Source organism: Puma concolor, chromosome A2 (assembly GCF_028749965.1).
Source record: "Puma concolor isolate L17-30 chromosome A2, mPumCon1.1.hap2, whole genome shotgun sequence".
NCBI lineage: Eukaryota > Metazoa > Chordata > Mammalia > Carnivora > Felidae > Puma > Puma concolor.
In genome coordinates, this window is record NC_141668.1 from 38,242,241 (window position 1) to 38,261,925 (window position 19,685).

At 40.5% G+C, this 19,685-nt stretch overlaps 1 protein-coding gene across 1 annotated transcript in view; it reads left to right on the forward strand.

The window, feature by feature from the left end:
• Positions 1 to 13,933: 13,933 nt before the first annotated feature.
• SAMTOR (S-adenosylmethionine sensor upstream of mTORC1) overlaps positions 13,934 to 19,685 on the forward strand; it is an 86,333-nt gene continuing 80,581 nt past the window's right edge. Inside the window, exon 1 of the mRNA XM_025929498.2 lies at positions 13,934 to 14,253. Within this exon, the coding sequence (XP_025785283.1) occupies positions 14,094 to 14,253 (160 nt within the window). The 5' untranslated portion in view covers positions 13,934 to 14,093. The remainder of the gene's footprint in view (positions 14,254 to 19,685) is intronic.

Sequence of the window (19,685 nt, forward strand, 5' to 3'; positions counted from 1 at the left end):
ACAGAGTCCTGATTGTGGGCAAGTCCGGGGGTGTTGTCCTTGGCCCATACAGTGGGAAAGGCAGTCCTGAATTCGGGCGGGTGGCTCAGTTGGGCCTGGGTGCAGAAAAGACTCCATTCTTCTTGTCTTGGATCCAAGTGGAGGCTGGTGCATCCTGTTAGCTCAAAGGTTATTTGGGCCCCCAGCTTTGAGAGTATATCCTGGCTGTGGAAAGAGATAGGGCACTCAGGTAGGTAGAGGAACTCATGTCGTACCATGTGGCCCCCGAGTTCACATTGAAGGGCTTGGCAGAAGGGCTGTTGCATTGCCTGTTTCCCTGTGGCCCTGAGGATGGTTGCAGTCTTCTCGCTAAAGGGGGACCACAGGGCAGGTGACCACAGAATGTTCAGCCCCAGTGTTGACCATAAAAGTCATGGTTTGGGCCCCCTACTTTCATTTTGACCATGGGCTCATGGGGGCCAAGAAGAAGTGAGCCCAGTCCCCCTCAATCTGAATCTATTCCTGCTAGGCCTATAAGGTCTTTTCCTCATAGGGTTCTTCTGCATATCGGCTGGGTTTCTGAGACTTTCCCCAGTTGGGACATTCATTCTTCCAATGTCCTTTCTATTGTCCTTGCAGTCCCTTGCTAAGGAGGTTGTGGGCTTCCTCCCTTTTGGCAGCTGGACCTTCCCCATCTTTTTGTCATCCTTTTCCTTCAGAGCAGCGGCAAGGAGGCTGGCCTTTTTTCTCATTTTTTTTCGGCTTCCCTCTGGGCAGTGATCTCCCTGTTCATGCAGACCTTGTTAGCAACCTCAATCAACTGGGTGGTGTTCATTCCAGCAAAACCCTCAAGTTTTTGGAGCTTCCTTCTGATATCCAAGTGGCGTGGGCCACAAAAGAGGTGTTTACCATCTGTTGGCTTTCTTGTGCCTTGGGATCAAACGGGGTGTAAATGCGATAAGCCTCGCATAGCCTCTCATGATAATATTCATGGGCTTCTTAGCCCCTGCTCAGATCCCCGAGAGGAGAGCCTCTTGGTACTGGCGAATGTGGACTTGTCCTTGGGCCACTTTGTCAAGGCGACTAAGACCCTAGCCTGTCCCTGTTCATTGCAAGTAAATCGCACCCAAGGGGGAAGGGTTTGGGCAAACTCTAACCAGGAGTTGATATATGGGAACTGATCAGGGTGACCTGGGTCTATGGTGACAACACACCAGAAGCGGTGGACCTCTAAGGTTCCCTCAGAGGGACATCTAAGGTTCCCTCAGAGGGCATTCCTACACCAGAAGTGGGCCATTCCAACTCACATAGTGTCCTTAACCTGCCTGGGCTCATCTTAATTCCATAGTCTCCTGAAAATCCCTTTTTGAAGTTCTTGATCATAGTTTTGAGAGCTGTGGGTTTGCTCTGTCCTGACCCTTATAATGTTCCCATGAGACGGAGTGGCAAAAACAGACAGAGGGGTAGGGGAGCACCCTCTAATGAGGAGACCAGTCAGATGTGCGTCTGGCCGTGTCCTGAAGGAACTTTGGTGACGCTTAGCCATGGCAGTCTCAGCTTTGTGACTTATGATCGGAAACTATTCTGATGCCGCCATAGACTGTGTGCCGTTCACCACGGAATCACAGATGGGCCCACTCACACTCTGTGGGCTTTTGGGGACCGTAGGGGCGCCCGCCCGTGAAGCCACAGATTCAGTCCCAACTGGAGGACAAGGTTGGGCTGCACATTCACTCACGCATTCAGACCAGATGTTAATACATTCCCTCCCTAGGAATCTACCTGTGAGACCTCTAAAAGGTCTCCAGGAGGTGATCAGGCTCCCCTTTCACCCTGAAGGGTGGGTCTGACCGGGTCAGGGGCCAGGCCTTACCAGTATCTGAGGTCGGGTCCATATCCTCACCTACCAAGTCTCCCGAGTCCGGTGGGAATGGCACAGTGGGGCTGGCCTGAGACGACCGAGCAGGAGACTGCCGAATATCAGACAGCTCGCGCCTTCTCCGTTGCGATTCCTCATTCGGTCACCACCTTGCTGTTTTTCCAAACCAGCGGCAACAATGGGCCGGTGCGGTTTCCTGTTCAGGGAACCAAATGTTACAGTGAAAGGGCGGGCCTACGCCGGCCAACCCCATCTTGTTCTGTGTCCTCCACCTTGAGTGACTATGTCCCCGACATGACCCCTTTTCCAGGAAAATCGCGGAAACCTCAGACCGGGCCTCCTACCCTTGAGTAACCTCGCGCTCACCCGTTCAAACTTCCTGATCAAAACACACCCAGCGACCTGTGTAACAGGACTCTGACCCTTCCCCAGCCAATCGGCCGAGGCCATGACCCTTCCCCAGCCAATCGGCCGAGGCCATGACCCTTCCCCAGCCAATCGGCCGAGGCCACAGCCATTACCTCACCAACTGCCCCTAGGCCCCAATAAAACCTTTGTGAAACTCGCTCTCTCTCCCTGGTATCTCACCGCTGGGTAGGTGCAGGTAGGGGATTGAGCTCAAGCTAGCTCAAATAAAGGCTCTTTTGCTTTTGCATCAGACTCGGCTCCCTGGTGGTCTTTGGGGATCACGAATTCTAGGCATAACAACAGAACCTCGTCTGGATCACCTGGTGGAAGAACCAAGCGGCACTGGGAGATCTTGGAAGGCAGGAGAAGGTTTATTTCACACCGGCGGGCTCAGAGGAGAACACTCTCCAGAGGTCTGATCCCCAGCGCAAGCATGGGGGACAATTTATAGTCTGTGACTTCCGCTTTAGTAGTAATTTGGCGTGCCGGGCAAGCGGGGTAGGAACAAGAACCCGGAAGGGGAGTCTTCAGGCAGGGACTTGAACTCCCCTATCAGTCCTGTCGGCCATCTTATAACATAATTTTTTCCTATCAGAATAACTTCCTTTTTTCTTGAAATAGGTTAATAGCATGATATAAGCAAAGTTACCTGTGAGGACCTCTTGCTTCACTATTATTCGCATTACCAACTTTGTCTTCTCTTCCACTTCCCCATAAATGTTTATCTTGAAATCCTTGTCATATGATAACTGGTTAATTAATTTATTTTTTAAGTTCAAAGTGTGCCTTTGGATGTTATTTATCTTTTAATAAAGAAAGATAGGAATATCTTTAAGATGCAAGTGCTGAAAAGGATGGAGGGTAGGGGCAGGTATGTGATAAAGAAGAAACAAAAAAAATGTGTAAAATCACTATACAGGAGCCCAAAACATCCCATTTAAGCTATATTGCTTCAGGTTACCTAGTTCACAAATTTTCTTTGCTTAATTTCTCTGCTTACAGTATGATGTCACTTACTGAAGTTTTTTTTTTTTTTTTAAGATTTTAATTTTAAGTAATGTTTACACTCGTTGTTGGGCTTGAACCTACAATCCTGAGATCAAGCGTCACATGCTCTACCAACTGAGCCAACCAGGTACCCCAGGTAGTTTTTTTTTCAATTGATAAGAGTTAAATACTGTCTCATATGCCAGTTTATTATAGGCTAAAATCAACTTGGCAAATTTATTATAGGCTAAAATCAACTTGACAGATAAATATTTTTAAATAAGTAACAAAACCTTTCTCCATCTGATGCTCTTCCTCAAACATGTGAAGTGAATCAGAGAGTAAAACAAAAAAAGTATTATATTTCCCTTCAACTACTCTAGCACTAGTTCTCTTTAACTGGTATGAAACCCCAATGGGAAATTGTCTTTAAAAAATATATTCTTCTAAAATTAAGTAGAACATATATTAATTAAGCACAAATATCTAAGTAATATTTTCAGTTATTATAACTACCAACTATTTGCAATTGCGACACATTAAGAATTTAAAATTTGCCTATCTTCTATTTTAGAGTCATGATAAGAGACTAATATTCAAAAATTGTTATCTCTCTCTTTCACTTTTATATATCTTCTCAGTTGACAGACAGTCCTTGCTATTTTCACACTAAATTGATCACTTAGCTGATCTACGTAGCAAAAGAGGTAACCAGTCTGTATCAAATTTCCACTTACTTTATTTTACAAATAGTGAAAAATTAGAATTTCCCTGGTCTGCATCCTCTTACTAGTAACTGCAAACTTTATAAAAATATAAACAATGTCTTTTTTTTTTCCCCTCACTGAAGCCACAATACCTAGTGGAAGTTTTGGCATATAATAGATGCTGAACTTATTATATTCAACAGGTTTATTGAGATATAATAAATACATAATAAAATGCACACATTTAAAGGGAACCATTTGATAAATTTTGACAAATTTGGACTCATAAAACCATTACCAAAATCAAGATAATAAATATACATCCATTATCCTCAAAAGTTGCTCATGCCACTTTTTTAATCCCTCCTACCCACTTCTCCTTACCCCATCCCCATAACCTACATATCTACATTTTATCACTATAGACTAATTTGCGTTTTCTAGGGTTTTATATAAGTACAGTCATACAGTATAGTATTGTTTTTTGTCTGACTTCTGACATTCAGCATTAATTATTTTGATATTAATTCTTGTTGTCACATGAATCAGTAGTTTATTTCTTATTATTGCTGACTAGCATTCTATTGTATAGCTATGCCACAATTTGTTTATCACTCATCTGTTGACATGCATTTGAGTTGTTTCCAATTTGGGGCTGTTACAGATACAGCTGCTGTAAACATTCATATATATATGTGTGTATACACACACATATATTCTTTCATTATTCTTGTGTAATTTTTTTTAAATTTTTTTAACATTTATTTATTTTTGAGACAGGGGGAGACAGAGCACGAACGGGGGAGGGTCAGAGAGAGAAGGAGACACAGAGTCTGCAACAGGCTCCAGGCTCTGAGCTGTCAGCACAGAGACCGACGTGGGGCTCAAACTCAAGGACAGTGAGATCATGACCTGAGCCGAAGTCAGACGCTTAACTTACTGAGCCACTGAGGAGCCCCAATTCTTGGGTAATATTTAGGAGTGGGATGGCTGAATCATGTGGTAGGCATAAGTCTAACTTTTTTTTTTTTTAATTTTTTTTTTTTAACGTTTATTTATTTTTGGGACAGAGAGAGACAGAGCATGAACAGGGGAGGGGCAGAGAGAGAGGGAGACACAGAATCGGAAACAGGCTCCAGGCTCTGAGCCATCAGCCCAGAGCCTGACGCAGAGCTCGAACTCAGGGACCGCGAGATCGTGACCTGGTTGAAGTCGGACGCTTAACCGACTGCGCCACCCAGGCGCCCCAAGTCTAACTTTTTAAGCAACTGCCAAACTGTTTTCCAAAGTGGTTGTACCACTTAACATTTGTACCTGCATTGTATGGGAGTTCTCCTACCTCTGTGTTCCAGCAAATACTTGGTATGGCCAATTTTTAAAATTTTAGACATTGGCATAGGTGTGGTTGTATTTCATGTACTTTTAATTTGTTTTTCTCTAATGGCTAATGATATTAAGCACTTTTTCATGTGCTTTTTTGCCATCTGCACATCATTTTTAAGGAAGTGTTTCACATCTTGTTCCCCTTGGTGAAGGAGGAAAGTTGTTTTGTTTTCTTATTATTCAGTTTTGAGAATTCTTTATATATTCCGGATACAAGCCCTTTATGAGACATATGATTTCAAATATTTTCTCCCACTCAGTGGCTTGTCTTTTTGATTCCCTTAGCAGTGTCTTTCAAAGAGCAGGCAATTTTCATTTTTGTGAATTCCAAGTTACTAATTTTTTCTATTTTGGACTGTACTTTATGTCATATCTAAAAAATATGTGCCTAACCCAAGGTCATAAAGGTTTTCTTCCAGAACTTTTACAGTTTTAAGTTTTATATTTAGGTCTATGTTCCATTGTGAGTTAATTTTCATATATGGCATGAGACATGGGCTGAAGGGTTTTGTTTTGTTTTTTGGCCTAAAGATGTCCAATTGTTCCAGCATCATTTGTTGAGAAGACTATCTTTTCTCCATTAAATGTCTTTGCAATTTTGTGAAAAAATCAGTTGTCTATACATGTGTGGGCCTGTTTCTGAATGTTCTCTCCTCTTCCATTGATCTACTTGTTTATTTCTATGTCAGTACCACACCGTCTTGATTATTGTGGCTATATACTAAATCTTGAAATCTCCAACTTTGTTCTGCATTTTTAAAATTGTTTTGGATCTTTTGGTTTCTTTGTATCGTCATATGAGCTTTAGAATCAGCTTGTCAATTTCTACCAACAGTATCTTGTTCCAATTTTGACTGGGATTGCTTTGAATCTTTAGGTTCAATGTGGGAAGAACTCACATCTTAACAATATTGAGTCTTCTGACCTGTGGCTGAGCACATTTTTAGTGAATAAAAGAAAACAGGTTGGAAGTTCAATTCTGAGTAATTTTCAAAAGCTTTAGATAAATTGGAAATACTGAATTTATTACAATTTTATGGTAATGCAGATGATATGATTTCACACAGAAAAAGTTCTAAAGACCCCACCAAAAAACTGCTACAACTAAACAATGAATGCAGTACATTTTAAGGATACAAAATCAACATACAGAAAAGCAGTTGTGTTTCCATACACTAACAACAAAACATTTGAAAAAGAGATAATCAATCCCATTCACAATAGCATCAAAACAATAAAATATTTAGGAGGAACTTTTACCAAGGAGGTGAAAGATCTGTACACTGAAAACTACAAGACTTTGATGAAAGAAACTGAAGAAGACACAAACAAATGGGAAGATATCCTGTGTTTTTGGATCAGAAGTATTAATATTGTTAAAATATCCATATTACCCAAAGACATCTAGAAATTCAATGTAATCTCTATTAAAATTCTAATGACACTTTTCACAGAAATAGAAAAAAAAAAACAAGCCTAAATGTGAATAGACCCACAAAAGACCTCAAATAGCCAAAGCAATCCTGAAAAAAGAAGAACAAAACCAGAGACATCACACTTCCTATTTTCAAGCTATATTACAAAGTTTTAGTAATCAAAACAGTATGGTACTGGCATAAAAATAGATACATATACCAATGGAACAGAATTGAGAGTCAAGTAATAAATTTCCACACATATAGTCAACTAATATTTGACAATGGAGCCAAGAAGAGTCAATAGAAAAGAAGAGTCTCTTCAATAAATGGTATGGGGAAAGCTGGATAAGCACGTGCTAAAGAATAAAATTGAGGGGCGCCTGGGTGGCGCAGTCGGTTGGCGTCCGACTTCAGCCAGGTCACGATCTCGCGGTCCGTGAGTTCGAGCCCCGCGTCGGGCTCTGGGCTGATGGCTCAGAGCCTGGAGCCTGTTTCCGATTCTGTGTCTCCCTCTCTCTCTGCCCCTCCCCCATTCATGCTCTGTCTCTCTCTGTCCCAAAAATAAATAAACGTTGAAAAAATATTAAAAAAAAAAAAAAGAATAAAATTGGACCCCTCACGAAAATAACTCAAAATGCAAAGACCTAAATTTAAGATCCCAAACCATAGAACTCCTGGAAGAAAATAGAAAGAAAAAGTTCCTTGACCTCGGTCTCAGCAGTGATGTCTGCTGAGTGCTTTTGATATGGCATCAAAAGCACAAGGAACAAAAGCAAACCACATCAAAACTAAGTTCTGCACAAGAAAAGAAAGCATCAACAAACTGAAAAACAACTGACGGAATGGGAGAAAATATTTGCAAATCATATATCTGCTGAGGGGTTAATATCCAAATACATAAGGAACTCATAATTCAATAGCAAAACAAAACAAAAACAAAAACTAACATCCAATGAAACAAACAAACAAACAAAAAACTAACATGCAGTTAAGAAATGGTCAGAGTTAGGGGCGCCTGGGTGGCGCAGTCGGTTAAGCGTCCGACTTCAGCCAGGTCACGATCTCGTGGTCCGTGAGTTTGAGCCCCGTGTCAGGCTCTGGGCTGATGGCGCAGAGCCTGGAGCCTGTTTCCGATTCTGTGTCTCCCTCTCTCTCTGCCCCTCCCCCGTTCATGCTCTGTCTCTCTCTGTCCCAAAAATAAATAAACGTTGGAAAAAAAAAAAAATTTTAATAAAAAAGAAATGGTCAGAGTTGCGCGTGGGTGGCTCAGTCTGTTAAGCCTCCCACTCTTTATCTTGGCTCAGGTCATAATCTCAGTTTGTGAGCTCGGGCTCTGTGCTGCTTGCATGAAGCCTGCTTGAGATTCTGTTTCTCCTTCTCTCTGCCCCTCCCCAACTTGTCCCCCCCCCCCAAAATAAATAAACTCTAAGAAGACATGCAAATGGACAACATATATGAAAAGCTTCTTAACATCACTAATCATCAGAAAAATGAAAATCAAAACTATAATATTATTAAAGGATATTAGGTGGCTGCCAATTTCCAGAAAGACCAAAGGGGCACACTTGGAGACTACCCAGTCTAGATCAACACCTAAGTCAGACCCAGCGACTACTCTACCTGGTCCAACCCCGCTGACTCTGTTTCTTGGCTTTCAGGGCAAATGTTGGACATTGAAAGATGGAATTTCAGTCGCTGTAATACCAAAAGACCCACACCTCCACAGTCTCCCTCAACAGACCAAAAGATTCCTTGTAGCTTCTGCTTCATTGTTTTTGCGCTTTTCTGAGTGCACTTTTCACTCCAGAGAATATAATTAGCAGAGTCTAAGTCTTTTATCTGAGCCTGCATATATACTGGGGGAAATCTCCCAGATGTAAACATGATGCTCAAAAGGAGCTGAGTAGCCTCTGTGTGGCAAGATACATCTCACAAAGTGTTCTCAAAAGTAAAGTGAGTCACAGAATTACAGTGGTTTGGGGGCTGAAAGGGATCTTTTAAATTGCTGGTGTTTTCCAAATTTTAGGCCAATACTCAATAGTGGACCATAAAAATCAATGTAGTACGCTCCACATTTTTAAAATCTAAAATAGAATTGAAAATATCACCACGTATTATTGCACTTAGCAAATGAAGGTATTCATTCAATGAAGTATTGTCTGGTGGAAATTTTACCCTGATATGTAAGTGTCTATATGTATATATTTATATGTATAGTATATGTTTAAGTATCCTGAGCCCCAATGTAAAATGTATTACTTAACAAAATTATTTCTCATTGTGTGTCATGGTAAAAAAATAATTGAAAAACACTAGTCAAATCTAACGTCATATTTTACATACGAAGAAGAAAAAATAAAGTTTAGAGAAATCAAGTGATTAATGTTCTGATGTTTAATGAAAAGTTGAAATCAGGATGTAGAAAATCTCTTAGTCTTATGCTTCATTATAAGAACAACATCTATCACCTGGAAAACTACTTCCCATTTTCTGTGTAGATATCTTCCTACATTAGTCCTGCTGTGAAAATTAAATGAATTTAATTAATTAGTCTATCACAAAAATATTGTAAATTTTACCATTGCCTTTGGAGTTAGGCATTAATTAATGTTTTTCACTTGCTGTAGTTAATACTAGTTTTAACATGATTCTGCATATTGACTTTAGAAAGAGAGGGTAATCTGTATTATTTTAAAGATTTTTACGTTGGCAGATATGTTAACAACGCAGGGGAGACATTGGACTAGTAGCTATAAACAAATTATTTAAGAAAGTAATTCTATTTAAAATAAATTGAAGGAATTTTAAAGTTGTAATCCACCATACTGAATGAAATCTATCACTGAAAATATTTCTTTGCTTGCTAGTTCTACTATTATTTTAATTAATAGAAGTATTAATATTAAACTAACATTTATAAATGTACAATGGTATACATCAATAGTGCAAAGAGACTTGATGTATCTTTTTGGAAGATAGAGATACACTCCAAGCTGGCCAAATCTTTGGCTCATGGCTATTTAGAAATAGAATTTTTATTTTTTATTTATATTTATAGTTATATATTTTTTTATTTTAGAGAGAGAAGGAATACAAGCGGGAGAAAGGGGCAGAGGGAGACAGAGAATCTTAAACAGCCTCCAGGCTGAGCATGGATGGACATTGGGCTCCATCCCACAACCTTTGGATCATGATCTGAGCTGAAATCAAGAGTCAGATGCTCAATGCACTGAACCACCCAGGCACCCCTAGAAATAGAATTTTTAGAAATTCAGTTAAAATGAAGACTGGAAAAATAAAACTTAATTTGGTAATAAAGAAGGTCAAAGAGGAGTAAATAATAATAGGGTACAGAATAAAAATAAATGATCAATGCTGTAGATAATTTAAAGACTCTCAATTTCTTCTGTGTAGTCTTCTCCCACCTACAGGAATATTCAGTAAATAATGAAAACTACACTATGTAAAATATACCCAGAATCTTTTATTCAGTAACTTGGGGCCGTCACCCAGATTTTGATATGTATTTTTAAATTTTACTTTTCATTACCAATTAATATTTTTTTAATTCTCACTGAAAATAGAATGTATTTTTACATGTTGACTCTTACTGCCTATAGGAATTTGTTTCCCTTATAAAGAATATAACTGCAAACAAACAAGACAGGTATTTTTCTTTCCAAAGACATTTTTCCTATACTGAGTGGTTCTTTGACATAGGAAGCTTACTATGATGCACCAAATGTGCATGGGGAAGAGTACAAAAGTTGGTCTGGTAAAGCAAAGAATGAGGATGAGAAATTTAGTTATTAGGGGTTTAGTGCAGTCATTAGAAATGCCTCTCCCTCCCAGACTGGTTCGTCCTGCTCAGTGAATACTGTTTTATTCCAACATCCCTTTTTCCAACAGCCATTTAAAATATTCATGAGAGGGGTGCCTGGGTGGTTCAGTCGGTTAAGCATCATACTCTTGATTTCTGCTCAGGTCAGTGCCTCAAGCCTTGCACTGAGTGTGGAGCCTGCTTGGGATTCTCTCTCCCTCTCTCTGCCCCTTTTCCCTCGCACATGTGCACATTCTCTCTCAAAAATAAAAAAGCATTAAAAAAATGAAAGAATTAAAAAAATAAGGTATTTACAGTAAGTGAAATCCTGTCATCACATGGGAAAGGAGGTACTGATATTTTCCTGCACATAGGATATGTTTGTTGAGTATGGCACCAAACATACTTCCTGCAAAGAATCCCTTTACCAGCAATTAGGACAGATATTTTATTTACATGGAAAATCCCATTACCATCCTTCTACTACCTTAACAGATAGAAAACTTTTTCCAATATTACTAATCACACCAGAGGAAAGTTTTAAGCTTCCTTTTACATACTGTGGTTAGTCCTCTTAAGAAAAGTCAGTATTGGTCATATTGGCCTTAGCCCTGTTTGAACTCATGAAAATTCAGAATAAAATCCAGCTTTCCAATTCCTATTTCTTGAGTTGCTTCTCAAGAAAGCATCAAACTGAGATGCCTGGGTGGCCCCGTTGGTTAAGCACTGGACTTCTGCTCAGGTCATGATCTCATGATTCATGGGTTCAAGCCCCATGTCGGGCTCTGTGCTTGACAACCCAGAGCCTGGAGCCTGCTTTGGATTCTATGTCTCCCTCTCTCTCTGCCCCTCCCCTACTCACACTCTGTCTCTCTCTCTCTCTCTCTTTCAAAAATAAATAAACATTAAAAAAAAAGCATGAAACCAAAAACAAACTTAAAATATGGAGCTCTTTAATTTGCTTAAAAAGTGACAAGTGAAGAGTCTTGAATAAGTTCCTTTTACTTGCTCTTATATTAATATTTAATGTTAATATTATGCCAACCAGAATAGCTAGGTAAAAATAAAAAACAAACAAACAAAAAAAACAAAACAGCAGAAAAGTACCACGTTTCTTAAAAACAAAGACCTCTAAAAAATCTCATTAATGATTTTGTAAATTGTAATACTTATATTCGGTAAGGGTGCAGTGAAATAGACATACTGTTGGAGGTGACAATAAAGTGCTACTATCTTTCAGCAAAGGCGATTTGACAATATACATTAAAAACTTCAATATATTTGACCCTTTGATTCAAAAATTTGACTTTTAGAAATTTAGCCTAGTGAAATGTACGATTAAAGAAATGGACAAACATTTGTGTACCAGGGTGTTCATCACAGCATTATTAGGAACACAGAAAAACAACACAAATATACTATAGCTGGTAATTGGTTACTAAAGTGAGAGGCTATTCATATACTAAATTACCTTACATCTATCAAGAAATATCCCATTTGAAATAAAGATACACAAGCAAAGAAAAAAATGTTAACAGTTGTTTTCTCTCTCAGTGATGTGTTTCCAAGTGACTTTTACTCTCCCCACCCCCAGCTTTTTTGAGATATAATTGACACATAATATTATGTAAGTATCAGGTGTACAAGATCTTGACTTCATATGTTTATAGATTGCAAATGATTACCACTACCAAATCAATTACCATTTCCATCCCATTACATAGTGACCATTTCTTTTTTGTGAAGAGAACATTTATGATCTTTTCTCTTAGCAATTTTACTTTACTCCCTTCTGTGTTTTCCAATTATCCTTCAGTGTACATATTTACTTTTAAAAAGGACCTTAAAATTCATTTGCTACTAGTTGCAGGGAGGAGAGTTTTTTATTCCTTAAGGACAATTCAGAACAAATGAAATTTAATGCCCTCTTCACTATGGTTGTAACTTCTAAATATTTCCACCTCTTTTTGCCTCCTATATATGTTAAATTATGGAAAGAGCCAAAACAGTGTGTCATTTAAAGCTTCCCTTTCTTCCCAAATGAAAACACTTCAGATAAGACCACCATATCCTCAAGTTATTAGGCATGTGTGTGTAATTTCATAATTATAATTAGTTATTTTGAAGTTCATCTGTATTTGATCTGCCTCTTCACTGTGCAGGTAGGGACACACCTTCCATCTTTAAATTCCACCAATCTTCTCGGTTCATTTACCCCCTTCCTGTTCTTCTTATGTTCTGGAGAATGTGTACAATGCTTTGCTCTTCAGGGTCTTCGTTATTCAGAGGTGGCATATAAAAGTTACATAACGCAAGCTTTATTTGTATTCGTAAAATCACTGGTCAAAAAGTTTTTGCAACAATTTATGAGAAACATCATGTAACCAACAACTTCAGTTCAGGGGTACCCTACAGCCTAACACAATCCAATAAGAGCTCTCAGCCTGTTGAGCAGCAGCCTCAGTACCACCTCGAGAACGAATACAGTCTACCACTCCCTGGAGAGCAGCATTTCACCTTTCTGGGACAGAGATCAGCAACCACACTCCCTATGAAGGTATAGGTTGCCAACCCCACTTAGGCACACTCCCCACAGACTAACCCACCCACTTAAAGGACAGGAGAACACCCAAGCCGGTTTTAAAAGCACTCAGTTCTGATGCAAATTAAATCAGGGCAGGCTTCCTGTGACACCTGGGGTCCCCACATAAGTTCTTGAGGGCATGTGCTGTGGGTTCTCCATCTTTCTTTCCCTTTACCCTATTATCTTCTATTGATTTTCTTGGGCCTCTCCTTTCCTCATTTTCTATTTCCTTCGCCCAGCTCTGGCACTAGAGGCATTAACTACTGCCGGCCCGTGAATTAAGTCACCACTTGGTAGACTTCTCGTGCCAATGAAAGCATCTCTGCTTGGGTCCCTCGAAGTGTAAAATTCCTGTGCGGTCGAGTCATCTCAAAAGCGCTTCCCAGAGCCAAAGACAATCTACAAGCGACAAAGTACAGCAGGGGTTCAGGTAGAGGACCCTAACCGCTTCACGCTAGAACGCAATTCACTTGTGATGAACAGCTGGAAGACGTGAGAAGGCTGGGCAGCAGAACGTAGCCCGAACTACAACTCAGACGCGCAAGCGCGTGGCTGAGAGCGCCTGCGCACAGAGCCCAGCGAGGGGCGGGGAGCAGAGAGGGGCTTTTGGGCCCAGCGCTCCCACTGCCTCGGCTTCCCTTAGCCCACAAGCCCTGCCTCCTCCAGCTGCTTGCGGTCCCAAACAACCGGGTGCGCCGCCAGCGCTCTCCGTCAATTGGCCCTTGGCTTTTTCCGTTTCCGCCCAGCCCTCCAGAGTCCACCAATCAGCTTGTGCGTTTGGATAAGGGGCCACCTCCGAGGCCGACGCTTCGGTTCCTCTGCCTCCTCCGGCTGCTGCCTCCGCTGCTGCCTCCTCCTTCCCCACCTCCTCCGTCAGGCGGGCGTCTGCGGGGGCCCGAGGGGCGGCGGCGGCAGCGGCGGCAGCGACATGGAGCCGGAGGCCGGCGACCGAAGCAGTGCTGGCAGGCACAGGGCCGGGCCCCCGAGCACTCCGCCGCCCCGGGAGCAGGAGCGGAAGCTGGAGCAAGAGAAGCTCTCCGGGGTGGTGAAGAGCGTCCACCGGCGGCTTCGCAAGAAGTACCGGGAAGGTAAACAGCGAGCTTGAGCGAGGGGGGAGGGGAGGCCTCATCGCCCCCAGCCCCTTGTCACCTATCCCCTCCTCCAAGGGGCCACCATTACAACCTGAAGGAGCCGCACGTCAGCCCCTGCCAGTGCAGCTCTCCCAGGCCCGGACGCCCCCTTCTCGGTCGAGTCTTCAGTGGCGTCTGGCGCGCTCCTCCCGCCCCTTTTTCTTTTAGGGCCCTTCAGGAGAGTTCCAGGGCTGTGCAGGAACTGAATCCCCACCCCTTCCAATCCCTTGCCCCCAGTCGGGGTGCTGAGGTTGTTGTCATTACACACAGAGACGCGCATACCCCCAGGAGAGGTGGCCGCTAGGCACGAGAGAGGTGAAGGTAAAACACGAAGGCAGGTAAAATCTGTTTGTGAAGACAGATTGAAAGAAGCCTGAGTTGCCACTCGCACCCTCGCGCTTAACCAGCCCGTTCGATTTGCTGCCCTCAAAGACCCCTCTCCTGTGGGTTTAGCCAGGCGGTGAGGGAGCTTCCTCGCATTGGTTTCCAGGGCTGCGAAGTCAGCAGGCCTTTCTAGCTGACTGGACTTCGCCTTGTTAGAAGGGGGAGGGGCGCCATCCATCCCCTTCAACCCCCGCCCCCCGCTCCCGCCATTCTTCAAAAGCTTGATCTTAGTGTTTTTTTTCGGTGAGGTAGGAAGAGATCTGGGACAGGTTCTCAAAATACTATTTGGCTTTGAATAGTCTATGTAACCGCCAAGCCTCCTAAGGACACAGATGCCAGTGAAGCTGGCCATCGCTGGGGACCTAGCCCTATGGAAGATCTTAAGCAGAAGAAGCCTTTAATAGCTCTTGCTTCTGCCTGAGGGGTGTTTATAGTTGGAGTGTACGGTTAGCCTTGGTGTTTTTAAATACAGGCTTTTTTACAGAGCTGTTTTATAAGATCGGCATTGAAAATTCTGGTTTTTCACACGCTCAGGAGAAATTTCTTCTGAGTATCAAAAGGAGGGATAAGCTACTTGCCCTCACTTTAGCTGAATTGCAAACTGGAAAACCTGCAGTCTTCTGGTGTTTTATACTTCTTTAAATTTAGGATTAGACGCAAAATTATGACAGCGAAGGAACTGGCATGTAACATCATGTTACTTTGATTTACAAACACTTTTCAGTTACTCGAGAAGGTTAAAAAGTGTCTTTTGTACCTTTGGATGTAGTTAATGTGTTTCATTTTTCAAACTTTAAATTCAAAGTTTTCCTCCCTTGGCAACTCAAGCCTAGCTTTTAAAATAACTGCTTGAATAGTCATCCTCAAAGATGGCCTATAGTTACTGTTCAGTAGCTAGCAATAGAAAGAGATTTATCATAGTTAAGATGTTGAACTTTGTTTTTTAAAAGAATGTTTTAACCCCCAACCCACAATTTATTCAATAAAATGAGTAGTTGTCATGGCAACCATTGCATCATTCTTCATTTTCAGAGAATGCACTTACATAATGGCATTCACTGTAGATTGGAAAAATCCACTGGAGAAATGAAATAAATGGACACACTTTTATCATGCTATTTTGTATGACCTTAAGCAAATACGTCTTTTTAAAGAAAAAAATGACTAGCATATAATTGTTTCCATTTTTACCTTTCTATAATATTCATTTATTCATAAATGAATAGGTTTCACTTAAATCAATGCACTACTAGTTTGTCATCATGTCTTTAAGTGCTGTTTATACTTGATTAGTTCCCACATGTTGAAACATGTCTAAACATGAATATTAACCAAGGGAATATTTGTTCATAATGAGAATTGGTAGTTGGAAGTTACCAGAGCTAGAATAGATACATGTAGTTCATAAATGAATGATCTAGTGTGCTTCTGGGCAGGTGAAGCCCTGATGGGCTGTAGATATTTGAGTGATACTGTTCTTTTAGCATTTTAATGCCCTGAATTCCATCAGTGATCCAGAATTCTCTAGGCTTTATTCCATTGATACACAAAGGCCCATCAGTGAACTAGCAAAGTAAAAGATCCTAACGAGCATGCCCTTTCTTCTTTAATTTCTGACATGTAGGTCAAATCTTAGTTGTGATTGAACAAAAATCTGTGAAAACGCCATCTGTGGGAAAATCTAATTATGCACATAATCCCAAGGAAATAATTTTTAGTGTTTGCCTTTGAGGTTTTAGTATTGTTACAACACTGGTGGCCCACAGTCTGTAAACATATTTTGCAAGTTCATCTGCAAGTCACCTGTGGTAATGAAATAATAAATAGCGCTTAGGTGCTAGGTTAGGTTACAAAGGCTTATTTAATCAGTAACTGTAATACCAATAACTATGGAAGCTATACTCCTTTTATAACAATATTCCTATCAGAAAATGGAGTGATAATTCCAGCTTAGAATATTGGAATGTTAGACTAGAAGACACCTTAGCATTTATCATGGATTCCCAAATATGACTGATCAGTAGATTCATCGGGGGTGCCTTTTGGAAAATTCCTGTCTTCATCTTGGATATATAGTTTCACAGTCCTTATCACTGAGGCCTGGAAATTTGTCAGCCAGATTTTGGAGTGGTGATTTAAACTAGTTCCTTCCTTTTACACTTGAGTGTGCCAAATCCCAAAACTATTAAAACAACTTGCTTGAAGTTTGGATAGTTCATCATTACTACTGTACATATTTTATAGGAATAATAGTTTTTTCTTCCCAGTTGCACACCTAATGGTGACCCCAGATGTTGGTGGAATGGGAGAGAAAATGGAAGGCAGGAAGTAGCCCTAGAATTTGTGTTAGGTAAAAAAGATGTAAACTGATGATAATGGAGTAATCCATGGGATGGGTATGATTAGCTGAGTTGGAACTACATGATGTATGGGGCTTTAGGGGGAGAGATGTCAGGGAAGAAAATAAGTGGGGGTAGAATGAAGAAGGAGGCAAAACATTCACAGTAAGGACAGGAGTGAGCACTGGATAACAAGCGTAGGGTTGGATAATGTAGTTTTCACTTCCCTTATATCTGATACTCGAATTGAAAATGAAGCAGGAATAACAATGAAGGTAAGATTTTCCTGCTGTGGTAGAAAAAGATTTCTCTCCATCCTTCCCAATCCATTTATCTACCTGATGCTTCTTGATGGGGATGAGCAGGCTTGGGGTTTGAGGGGGTAGTGGATAAAATGATAGAGACTAGCAGGTGGATTTAGTGTACTCTTTCTTTTACCGCTTTTCCCTCTCTACTCCATTTACTGCTTTTCCTTGGTCACCACTTAGAGATCCTTTGCAGTTTTTTACACATTGAGAATTGGAGATAATTGTCAGTGTTCTAGGCCATGCTGATGTCTTAAGTAGTTACCAAGAGGAAATGTTAGGGAAATGTCCAGTAGTGGTGATGAGAAGGGGTGTTTCTGGTCTCAGCCTTAGAGATAGGGACAGTCTTTTAGACTGAGTTTATATAAATGGAAACATGCTTGCAGATATAGGTGTTTTCTGTCTTTGCTGTACAGAATTTTAAAAATTGACATCCATGTAAACTAGAAATATTTTAAATGTATCATAACAGTTGTAGACAGCTTCTTAATGAGAAACAACTAGCTTTGCTTTCCAAACAGGGACTTCATTGTTTAATCAGATGTGCCTGGTGAGTACATACCTAATTGAGAAGTGAAGTAGAGGCATGTATATTTTCAGTTGTCTTTGTATTTTTTTTTTTCCATAATCCTATTCTTACGATGATTATTATTATGCTTGGCATCTTTTTCCAAACTTAAGGTATTTTTGTAAACATTCTGAGAGAATGCAGTTGTTAGAAATAAAAGTGTCATTTCCATTCCATTTAGTTTTGATTTTTTTTTTTTTTAATTTATTTATTTTTGGGACAGAGAGAGACAGAGCATGAACGGGGGAGGGGCAGAGAGAGAGGGAGACACAGAATCAGAAACAGGCTCCAGGCTCTGAGCCATCAGCCCAGAGCCCGACGCGGGGCTCGAACTCACGGACCGCGAGATCGTGACCTGGCTGAAGTCGGACGCTTAACCGACTGCGCCACCCAGGCGCCCCTAGTTTTGATTTTTTAACCCATCTGTGAATGCTTTTAGCAAATTTCATCAATTTATTCACTCTCTGAATTTACTTATTCTTTATGCCAAAACAAGTTAAATAGTTAATTACATAAACCCCATGAAGCTTACAAGTCAATCAGAGAAAAGTAAAAATACATATTAACCTGTTAACAGTGGTATTCTCAAGGTCATGGGGTTATGGATGATCTTTATTATAGTTTCCTATATTTAAAAAAATCAGTGTTATTAGTAGCAATGATGATATTATAAAACTAGTTAAAACAAGACAGATTCTTACTGACACTGAAACAGAAAAGAACACAGATAAGGTTCTGTCGACTAAGTCCAGAAAAAATTTGTTTCAAAGATTGATGGAGCGCCTGGGTGGCTCAGTCGGTTGAGCGTCCGACTTCGGCTCAGATCACGATATCGCGGTCCGCGAGTTCGAGCCCCGTGTCGGGCTCTGGGCTGATGGCTCAGAGCCTGGAGCCTGCTTCTGATTCTGTGTCTCCCTCTCTCTCTGACCCTCCCCGGTTCATGCTCTGTCTCTCTCTGTCTCAAAAATAAATAAACGTTATTAACAAAGATTAACAGTTGTGAGCAGCATATTAAGAGTGAACAGCTAAATTGTCTAAATTACATGTTTAATTCTTATTGATTACTCAAATTCTTCATAGTTGGAGACAAAGGGTGAGCTAGAATAACAGTTTACAATAGGCTGAAAAGTACATTTGTGATTGTTATTCTTTAGCAAACCCCTCAAACGAGAGAATTGGCACGGAGGAAAAAAACCTTTGAATTAGAAATAATTTTAAACTAACACTAAAAGGTCTAAAAATGAAAGAATGAATGTAATGTTAGTGTTTTTCCTGAAACAAAGTTTTGAAATTGTTTTTAAAATTGGGATAATGGACTTTTTAATTGAAATTTCCTATTTTTTTTTCTTCTATGGCCTTCAACATTTTTTTAAAATACTGACCAACTCCTTAACCCCAAGAAACTTTGAACAGGTTTTCTTTGTTTTACTTTTTTTAAGTGACGTTTTATTCTATTTTCTTTACATTTTTTTTCAGTTTCTCATTCTGATATAGAATTAGAAAGTGCTGCTTTGTGATAGAATCTTTGTTCAGTCAGCAAAATAAGGTGAAGACTGTCCACAGAAGGGCTTGTTAACTTTGTCCTGGGAGAGTTTGAACTGCCGTTCTAGCAGGGAGAAAAAAATGAAAAGAGTTTAATTAGTAGTAACACTAAAAGATTAAGAGACTATTGACTGATAAACAGTTCACTGAGATGCACATAGTAGATTAGCTATTTAGTTTTGTTATTTTTATTCATCTTTGTAGTAAGGTATGTTTTTAGGGGTTTTGTTTTTGTTTTTGTTTTTTTTTTTT